A 10,976-nucleotide genomic window follows, 5' to 3' on the forward strand; every position below is an offset into this window, starting at 1 on the left:
CTCTTCCATGGAACTAGGTGTGTCACTTTACAGGTTCATTTCATTCCCTCACCCGTAGCTGCGTTCAGGTTCTGCATGGAACGAATACAAGGTGTGTCTCAGACAAAATAGCTTCACTTCCTGGACTATTTTTAGAGCTGTTTTATTGAAAACTAATATTCAGTTTCCTTGTAAGAGACTTGTGTGACTTGTTTCTTGTAAGAGGTGTCTGCTAATTAAAGCGATTATTCAGAAACACACCGAGCCACAGCAGCAGGATCCCAGCCAGTGTCTCACCCACAAGTGAAAGTGAAAGAGGTCCTGCAGTGTCCCCCATTCACTACAGTTACTGCAGAGTGAATTAACCTGCTGCCTGTGGCTCCTCAATCATTCAAATCATTCAAGTTACTTCAATCAATTAGTGAATGAATTGATTGAACCTGATGTTGCTTAAAATTTGTTACATAACAACAAATGTGTCTTTATTAGGGACGGCAAGTGAAGGGATCTCTGGCTGCCAGACCACAGTGCTTATGTTTTTGGAGTAAATAAGGGATGAACACTTCACATTGTATACCTCTCCCGTGCACAAAACCTGCTCTTTAAAGAATTTGTTTTATTAAGAGGACATGAAGATAAAAATTCATGGTTAAAAAGTACATTTTAAGATGTGTTTTCAAAAAGTATATCCAAAGATGTGTTGTTTTGTTAAAGCAGCTGATCGACCTGAGCTCCCTGCTCATCAGGTGGAGTCCAGAAGACAAGAATGAGAACAACGCTCCACTCATTAACCTCTCCTTCTGATCCACATCCTCCTAAACACGTGGACCTGCTGGCCTCTGCAGTAAACTGGACTCAACAGGTTTCTGTCTCCAGAAACTCTGATGATGATCCAGTTAAGACAACGATTAGAATGTAGAAAAAATAGTATAACACAGTTGCTTGTTTAAAAACAGTCGCTTGCACTTCGGAACTAGAATGGACCTAAGTAGGGCACAGTCGTCCACCAAGGCCAACAGTTCCCTTAAATCCAATCAAGCAGCACCACTTTCCTTTTTTATTTTGTTTAAGAAATTTAAGAACACATGGGGAGTAAAATACATTTGTGGTCTATTTATCATCATTAACCAACACTGCGTTGTTGGTTAATGTTGGTGTGCAGGCTTGTATCTTAGAATAGAATAAAGACAATGATTCCTCCTTGGAGAACTCCACTGTCAGTTAGTGTCTGTTCTTCCAGACAATATGAAGCAAGAGAGTAAATACCAGAACCTTTAGCCATTACTATCTCATTAAAAACAAGGTGACCTCTTATTGTATATTTCTATTCCAATAACTATCAACATGCTATTGCCAGCCAACAGTTTGTGATATAGTTTACATATATAATACTACTGTTTATGTACTACATGTATTTACTACATGGTAAATATGCACTTCAATCAGTCAATTAATCAATCAATCAATCAATCAAATTTTATTTGTATAGCCCATATTCACAAATCACAATTTTTTTCACAGGGCTTTAACATGGTGTGACATCATCTGTCCTTAACCCTCAACAAGAGTAAGGACAAACTAATAAAAACACGTTTGACAGGGTAAAAAGAACGTAGAAACCTCAGAGAGAGCCACATGTGAGGGATTCGTAGCCCAACAGTGAAAAGTTCTAGCCCCATTTTTATTTAATGCTTAAAGCAGATGACTAATCCATTGTGTTCATAACATGTGTATGAACACGTGTGTGTCTGTCCCCATTTCTCTGGAAGATTTCAGCACACTGTTCCTGTTAGTATGAAGACCAACAGGTTCTTAACTTTTCCTCTTTGCCACACCCAAATCCCCAAGTGTTTGCCTATAAATATGAGCTCTAGGTCCTCGTTCACTGGGCTTCCTTATTCCACCGTCAGAGGACAGGAGCTCATTCCAGAAAAGACACTTCATTACTTGTGAAGGACAAGAGCTCAATGTAAACATGGTTGATATAAGCATTGCACTGGAGGCTCTGGGAGCACTCTGCAATGGCAACGTGACGTCTGTCCAGGAACAAGCATCACCAATTAATTTGTCCAGGAGGAACCTTCATGTGGTACCACAGCAGAATCTGTCCATCAAGCTTCTCATCTCTACTGTCTTGGATGGAGATGAAACCTGGTAATTAGTGGAGCTTCAATCCTGAGATCAGATGTTATTCTGTGAAGTTAGTGAATGCATTTTTCTAATGTACAGCTCTTTCCTTCACACTACAGCAAAGTGTCAAGAACCAGCTTCTACCGGCTCCAGTCTGTCCTGTCCGACAGTGGTGGAGCTGCCGCTCCTGCACTGGACGAGATCGATGGTCCTATTGAGAAGAATCTCATTATGGATGAGGAAGAATTCTTTGACCCAAAGTATCATTATGATTTCACCAAGCGTACTGACAAAAAGATATATTATAGAGGTGGAGAAAAGTACGAGCGTCCATGCGGTTGGCAGCGATTTGCACTGAAGGTGAGTTCGTCTTTTTTAAAGTTGACTTGTAATTTCAGAACGTCCTTCCAGTCTTTTTGTGAAACTGCACTACATAAAATAACATTAAACTTCCCTGCTGCTAAGGAGCAACAATACATAGAAATAATCAAAATATAATGAATCAATTGGAGAGAAGAATTCTTTATAACTCTTCAGCTGCTAAAAGCCTCTTCTATGTTCACCTGCTAATCTCTGGATGCCTGCTGCAGAGCGAGGGGTGCTCACTGGATTTATTCGATTCAATTTGATTTGTATGGCGGCAAATCACAACATACAGAACATTATCTCCAGGCACTTTAAATTGTAAGGTTGGGACCTTAAAACATTACAGTTCCTTTAGCAACTGTAGAGAGAAAAAACTCCCACATTAACTGAAAGAGAACCCTAAAGCAGAACCAGTCCCGTGGGGGTTGGGGTGAGAGGAGAGAAATGGGGAAGAGAAAGTGATGGGTTGAAACCAAAACTACCAAACTGTCTCCTTTAAGGAAAGTGATTGAATTTGTTCTTATCTGGCCCAATGTCCCAATCCTCCAAAGAGTTTGGGGCAACTTTGTCCTTCACTTTTTATGTAATCCTGTTCACAAAAACACAAAGCAAACAGAGAGACACAGAGGCAACAAATGTCTTTGCTTCGTCAGAAGCCATCCAAAGCATGCGATGTCAACACTTTGTCACAGGTGCTGGACAAGTATCATGGGAATACCTGGCTGGGAAACAGGTCCTGTAGAACCCAGTCATGCCCAGGGGAGTGGCCTGTGTCTTACCACGGGACGTCAAAGAAAGGTGCCGACTGCATCATCGAAGATCATTACGAGGTTTGATTACCTATCCATTGTAATCAGTGTGAATGCTGTAGAATCATTCACATTATTTAACCCAGTAACTGCATGAATGAGTACACTTTACATTTCAGCATATGAAACTTTTGACTCAAATGTCCAGTAAATCAAACCATCTCTGATATTTCTGCCTCAACTCAGTTTAATAGGAGGCAAATAAAAATTCATGCTGAGAGCAAATTCAATTTAAAAGACATACACACTCCTTTTGAGTTTCACATTTAATTTCACAAGTCCTGACTGAAGCCTCCCTCTGATGACAGATTTCAAACTGATCTCCTCTTTTTATTTACCTTTTTTATTTAAGAGTAACAAATATAATATGAAAGCTAAAAACTACATGCAAAACCATAACAAAAACATTGAAGGCCAGTGGGCAAGAAGAAAAAGACCACGATGTGATTACTGTTAACGTTGCTAAGACAATTAAACACTGTATTTCAATGATGCTACTGTAACAGAATCATTGTTGTAATTGTTAAAATTATTGTTATAAATGTTTTTGTACAAATTAGATGAATGTTAATAAATTCGAATTCATTCTTCTATTTAACAGCCAGGACCAAGGCACGTCTTTGGCAGGGGGATTTACTCCACACCGGATATAGGTGAAGCCAGCCGCTATGCCAAAACGTTCACCTCGAAGAAGAATGGCAAGAAGTACAAAGTGGTTTTGCAGAATCGAGTCAACCCTGCGTACAGAAAGAAGTACAAGAACGGCCTCTACTGGCTGGTCCCCATTCCACAGGGAACATCAGAAGCAGAAGAGCAGGCTATGGTAGAGAGGGCAATCCGTCCTTATGGCCTTCTGCTGAAAGAGGTCTAACAGAGGAAGGTCTCTCTCTCTCTCACACACACACACACACACACACACACACACAAACACATACATATCTGGCCAGTTTTTGGGCTTTGAAACAATTTCCTGTCTTTTTATCGTAATACGAAAAAGTGGTCCGGTGCTGCCACATGTAATTTGCATATCAGGATGAATATGGAAACCCTGCTTTATAGACGGATGGAATAAACAACATGCAATCTACTAGTCTGTCTCCTTTTTTCAGAAAGCTATGATTCATAAGATCAAGTTTTAAATGAATTTGTCTCTCCAATCGATGTCTCTCCACTCCATAAAGATTGTTTACAGGCATCACAAGCAGGTTTCAGACATGAACTCCAGAAATTGTCTGGAGAATTGGATCCAGAGTTTCCCCAAACACGTTCACAATAACACTGAAATCTGAAATCTTGGGAACATTCAGGCAAGGGGTAGAGCATACTTCTGCTGAGGAGATCATGTGTTTTTGTTTTCAGCACATCGTTGGGCCTCAACCCCAAAAGCTTTGTTAACACCTTCAATTGTGTCTTCTATGTGTTTGCCACTACTTTTTCATCCTGAGATATACGTATTATTTGTGTCTGTTTAAAAAAAAAATTCAGTTATACATCAGAAACGTCATCATTACCCTAAGTTTTTACTCAGTGCTTGATAGGAGAAACTCTCACTTGGACAGTTGCGTTCTTACACACAGCCCCTCTGGAGAATATCAGTTTACCTGGAGTATGGTGAATGTCTGCAAAAAGCTCTATTGTTCCTGCGTTTCGATGGAAAATATTTTTGGGTGAAAAGCACATGAAACAATAAAGAACTTTAGATACGTGTGAGACATTTAAATTGTAAGAATGAGGTTTCCATTTGAGCTTAGGACAAAAAACATTTAATTAACAGTTTTTCATCTTTGTGTTTGGGAAAAAACACCCAGGTGAGAATTGTTTATCATAATCTTGCACATAAAGACTGTTTTGTTGGACAAATCAAATGTTTCCACTTTTACTTGCGTTCAGATGATAATGGTGACAGCCAGGAGTGAAGACCCTGATGCAATTTCATTGCAGAGAGGTTTTTCTCAGAAATGAAAGTGAAACTTTTTAAAGCTTTGACATATAACCCCACACTGAAACTTGTGCCCTCTTCCCCAGAGTCAAGGCGCATCAAAGAAGAAGCACCTCCACTAACTTTTTCTTTTCTATTTGTTAATTTTTTAATTCCTATTCCCCCTCAACAACTTCACAATTTCTGATAGAGAAGTTTTATTGGATGTAATTTCCCTCCTCTGCAATGCCAGTGTCTCTTCCCTTCAAGGTTCAAAACTGGGGCTGGATCAAGCTCAAATCTGCCATTACAGTTTTTCTCCATTGCTTTGGCTCATTTCACGAAACAGAAATGACATTCTCAGAGCTCTAAGTGCAATTGGCAAAATAGCCCATATGGTTCAGCACAACTACATAGATCACCTTCAAAAGGTCATATCTCACCCAAAACAGTTAACTCAAGTTTCAAAACCAAATCATTTTCTCATATAAATAGTCAGTGCCCCCAAAATGAAAATTTCCTTCTTGATTGCTGTGGCTCATCTCTCAAAATAACATAGATGGTTCAGCAAAACTCCATAGCACACCTGCAAAAGGTCATATCTCTCCCAAAACAGCCAACTCATCAGTCAAAACTAAAACCTTTTCTCATACAAATAGTCAGTGCCCCCAAAATGAAAAGTCCCTTTGGCATTGTTTAAACACTACAGGTCAAAATGTTTAGATGTTTTGTCAGTATGGCAGTGGACCATAGAAATATCCCTCATGTGCACATTTCAATCTTGGCTCAGTCCTTGAATGGTCACTGAATGGTTACAGTAGATGTTTTCTTTCCAGAATATTATGTGTATCAAACAGAAAAAAGATTTATTCAAGGTTTCACATAAAATATGTTTATTGAACTCATACTGCCATGGAAATTGTTACACTAATTGCCATACATCGTGCTTACAGTAACAGAAAATGTGTACAGCACAATATACTGTCAAACAATAAGCACATCAAAAAAAAATTTGGCATAGTGAGATATGACCTTTTGAAGGTGATCTATGTAGTTGTGCTGAACCATATGGGCTATTTTGCCAATTGCACTTAGAGCTCTGAGAATGTCATTTCTGTTTTGTGAAATGAGCCAAAGCAATTGAGAAAAACTGTAAATTTACTGTGTGATTGGTGAGCAGGTGTGTGAAACTCAACCTTGATTACTAAAGCTCTAGTTGCACCTGAAAATTAAGCCAATGATCCAAGATCCTTATTACAGTACATACCATGATGTTTTTCATGGTATTATGTGCCTTTACGATTTTGACAGTGGAGTGAACTATTGTGCAGGTGATGATGTACACAAGGAAATTATGCCAACATGTTCTGCAGAGAACAACCACTTGACTGAGAAGCGACAGTCAGTTTTGACCAGCAATATATATTCAATTGGTAATTGTGCTAACTGAAGGCAATTGTACCTAACCGTTTGCAAAGGTGTGCTAAATCATTTGAAATTTGTGCAAGCTGTTGGAAATTGTACTTGTCATTGCAAGGATGTGCTAATACAATTGCAATTTGATTAAAGGAATGAGATATTCCAATCTGTTGTGAGCAAGTGCCCAGTGGTTTGGAGGTTTGCATGGGAAGGTTCTGTAAAAAGATCTCATTCTATTTTGTTCATTTTATTTCCTTTTCTCTTTTCCCCGCCCTGAGTTGAGAAGAAGTCTGTTGTCAAAGCTTGCATCTTCTCTTGCCCTGTCAAATCTGTGCCATGTTATTTTTTCTCTGTTTATCTGTCTCCACACAGGTCTCCTCCTTGATCAGCGTTGAGAGAGATGGTTATTGATGAGGAAGAATTTTTCGATCCTAAGTTTGACTTGGATTTCACTGATTTGAAAGATACAGAGAAGTATTACAGATGAAGGGAGGTGTATGAGTGCCCTTGTGGTTTGAAACGTTATGCTCTTAATGTGAATTTAACCACACTCTATTTTCACAGATCTTTTCTCAGTGTCATCAAGACTTTTCCTGTTTTGACAGAATAACAGAATAAATACAGGGGGGGTATTTCAACTACAGGAAATACCTTTGGTTCCACTTTCATAGCCTTGGCTTATCTTTCTACAATGACTGTGTACTCTCGATGTGAAATCTCAGAAAGTGCCAACCAGGAGTGTGTTGGGACTATTTTCTATCAGTTACAAATTACATTCCAATTTTGTAATGAGTAATGTAATCAACTTGGTTCCAATAATTTAGCCTAATCTATTCCAGATACATTTTGCTAAAGAAAACATTGAAAAACTTGCATATATATAAAAACTCAGAAATAACAGACTGAGTGCAAGAGTACGCAAAGTTTCAAAATAGAGATATGCCCTTTTTATAAGTGTTTCACAGTTTCAGGAACATTTAATCAACGTTTGTGCACCAGTTTTCGGATCAACATTTACAAAGCTTGAAACCTGGAAAACAAATTGATGCATTGGGCGAACAGAGACTGATTTATCATGACGTGACACTGCATACAGTACAAGCGACACAAACGTTTTGTACTAACAGGAGAAAACTTCCTTCAAAGTCATACACAACACAATATGGATGATGGGTACACAGTTGTAGCGATGGTAGATACTTGTGTATTCAAAACAAATGAGCTGTTAAAAGATCTACCTCTCAGTAACCATCAAGCAGATAAACGACAGGTCTATTAGAAGAATGTAGATAAACCAATAATATTAGAAGAAGAGAATTTCCTTCTCAAACAGAGAAACTATCTCTGTTTACATCTAATCCTGATATAGCTTAAAAACCCAAAGCAAAGAATTAGATATTAGAGAGTCACTTTTTTGCACATTTACAACAATATTTGTCAACTTAGAGATATTTTAAATATTTAAATCCAAATGTTAAATGTTACACTTAAATGTTAAATGTTAAATCTAAATGCTAAATCTAAATCTAAATGTTAAATTTAAATTTAAATCTAAATGTTAAATCTAAATTTAAATGTTGAATTTAAATTTAAATCTAAATGTTAAATCTAAATGTTAAATCTAAATTTAAATGTTAAATGTTAAATTTAAATCTAAATGTTAAATCTAAATCTAAATGTTTAGATCACAATCACAAGGGGGCGCACTTTGACTGATCTGTCATGTTTTTCTCACTGCAATGACTTTATCATTTATTTATTAAAAAAAAGTATCTGTTCTAATTCTGCTCATCCCAAAATTCAGATATGGGTAATTAGAAATGTTAAGTACTTTGTTTCCAATTACTGATATATATATTTTCCCCTCTTTTGTCCATAACATCATGTAATTTAGTTCATACAGTGTCACCTTCCACAAGTGAAAGTGAGCTCATCAGTCAAGGGAATGAAAATGACAGACTGCAAGAAAGTCCACCGCCAAGTGTTAATTTTGGCAGCTATTTTTGATTTAGTCTTAGTCTTTTGACGAAAATGCATATTAGTTTTAGTCACATTTAGTAATTTGTATCCTTCTTAGTTTTAGTCTAGTTTTAGTCGACGAAAACTAATTCCATTCTAGTCTAGTTTTAGTCACATTTAATAGCCACATTAAACTCCTTTTCTATAAAAACATATAGCTGCAGCCTAATAGCTTAAAAATATATATTTAATTTTAAATGTGAAAACAAAAAGGGAGAGCAGGTCAGACTCCAGGCGAATACTGAAACTGCAGCTTGGTAGAAACCAACTGCAGCTTCTGCTCTGATCAAGAAGCTGCTGCTGATCTCTCATCAGCTGAGACCAGGGTTAGTTAAGAAGTCATAGTTAAGAAGCAGTCGGTCACTGAGAGGCTGCTCCACGTGAACGAGCTCTGCTTTCACTGTGTCTCTCTAAGCGAGTGCGCGGGGCGGGGGGCGGAGCTAGGGACCGGAGCGCTATCTGGGAGGGCACACACACACACACACACACAGACACACACACACACTCACTCGCCCGCTCCTGATACTTCGTGACGGCCTGATACGAGGATGTTTTAAAAATGATTGTGACTTAGTCAACCACCAACATTTTCGTCTCGTCCCGTCTCGTCGACGAAAGTTAAAATAAATTTAGTCATAATTTTTTATTCTCAAAGATTCGTTTTCGTTACGTCTTCGTCTCGTCTTCGTCATGGAAAAAGGGTCGTTAACGAATATATTTCGTCATAATTTTTTCATCAACGAAATTAATACTGACCGCGTCAAAGAAGAAGTAGGTTAAAACACTTGTCAAATCTGTACTTGGTTCCCGGGCACTGTGCTATGGTTGCCCTCTGCTCCTCTGCTCACAACACCCCTGAGTACAAGACAGTCGTGTAGTATGAACAGTACAGTGATCTTAAGACTTGGAAAGTCATGTAGTGTGACCAAAGCTTAACGTTAAATTCCAACCTGACAGAATTTAAGCACCAGTTGTTGTTTTTTTCTTGTTTTGTCAGCCTAAATTAGATCACTGTAAGCAACCTCTAAACTGTTTTTGGATTAGATGTCTTGATTCATCTACCTACAAGTCACTATAAGAGGTGTAGACTGAGCTTAGTAGCACAATTCAGTCATTTGTACTGAAAGGGAGAGGCAACTCTCAAACCTAGCTCATCTCATTCAGTTTTGCTTCACTCTAAATCCTAAAGGCTGCCTTTTAAAGGAAACACACTTAAAAAGATGGAATAAGGGTTAAGTTGCACTTAGATAAAATGAGATTAACATCAATACAAAAATGTTTCCCTTTAACCTCCTCTCTTTATGCAGTGCGAAGTACAGTGCCTTCACAACCGAAAGACAGTGAGGCCAGATGTCAGGAGACAGAGAGTAGCACTCGAGAGAGTGTAATCAAGGCCAGGCAGGGGACCCGAGACAATTGTTTCCTTATAATGTGGCAGAATTTGTGTAAGATTTAGTTTTGGCTTCATAGAAATACAGTGTAGATGTTGGTCTGTTTACATTATGAACCTCTGATATAAGTCTCTCTCGCTCTCTCGCTCTCTATGGGCTTTCTGCTGAATTTTTTGTTGTCCCTGTTTATCTTTGTTTGCTCAGCCTTGTTTATCTGGAGAAAGATGAGGCTCTTGAAGAGGCAACTCTGACCTCTTCAAGCTTTTATTTTGTTACTTCCTGTTACCGGCATTTTAATTTGCATATTAGTTAAATATTTAGTTTCACCCGAAACATTTCGATTTAACATTTCGATTTAGACTTAGATTTAACATTTAGATTTAGATTTAACATTTATATTTAGATTTAACATTTAGATTTAGATTTAACATTTAGATTTAACATTTAGATTTAAATTTAAATTTAACATTTAAATTTAGATTTAACATTTAGATTTAACATTTAGATTTAGATTTAAATTTAGCATTTAGATTCAACATTTAACATTTAAGTGTAACATTTAACATTTGGATTTAAATATTTAAAATATCTCTAAGTTGACAAATATTGTTGTAAATGTGCAAAAAAGTGACTCTCAAAAATTCACACCAGTTTTTTAAACATGGTTTGAAGGTAAATGTGTCAAAATGTTGCTGTTATTTTCAGCGTGAGCTGCTTTACAAACGGCACCCCATAGAGGGATAGTCCAAAGGGAGCGAAGAAACATCACATAGCATGAGAGATGGATGGAGTTGATGTGCTAATAGTCCAATAAAACCAAGTATATTTCCTGTCAGCTTCCCTCTTAAAAAAAGATTAAATTATCAGGTGCACAATTCAGAAAGCACCGCAAAGTAGAGGAGGAGAAGAAAGAACAATATAGAAGTAAGAATCAGCCCGATTGTG

At 37.7% G+C, this 10,976-nt stretch overlaps 1 protein-coding gene across 1 annotated transcript; it reads left to right on the forward strand.

Moving 5' to 3' along the window:
- The first annotated feature begins 1,853 nt into the window (after positions 1 to 1,853).
- LOC128436850 (uncharacterized) lies at positions 1,854 to 4,371 on the forward strand. The gene is made up of 4 exons (XM_053418741.1): positions 1,854 to 2,133; positions 2,229 to 2,469; positions 3,168 to 3,305; positions 3,886 to 4,371. The coding sequence occupies exons 1-4, from the start codon at positions 1,955 to 1,957 to the stop codon at positions 4,153 to 4,155; spliced, it is 828 nt and encodes a 275-aa protein (XP_053274716.1). The 5' UTR covers positions 1,854 to 1,954; the 3' UTR covers positions 4,156 to 4,371.
- Positions 4,372 to 10,976: the final 6,605 nt, after the last annotated feature.

The sequence above is a fragment of the Pleuronectes platessa genome, chromosome 3 (genome assembly GCF_947347685.1).
Source record: "Pleuronectes platessa chromosome 3, fPlePla1.1, whole genome shotgun sequence".
NCBI classification, from domain to species: domain Eukaryota; kingdom Metazoa; phylum Chordata; class Actinopteri; order Pleuronectiformes; family Pleuronectidae; genus Pleuronectes; species Pleuronectes platessa.

What these genes read in the sequence shown, in the direction of transcription:
- LOC128436850 (XM_053418741.1), top strand. Translation starts at nt 1,955, where the DNA reads ATGGTTGATATAAGCATTGCACTGGAGGCTCTGGGAGCACTCTGCAAT. An exon ending in TTGGATGGAGATGAAACCTG is followed by an intron (nt 2,134 to 2,228) that starts GTAATTAGTGGA and finishes TTCACACTACAG; the next exon opens with CAAAGTGTCAAGAACCAGCT. An exon ending in GGCAGCGATTTGCACTGAAG is followed by an intron (nt 2,470 to 3,167) that starts GTGAGTTCGTCT and finishes ACTTTGTCACAG; the next exon opens with GTGCTGGACAAGTATCATGG.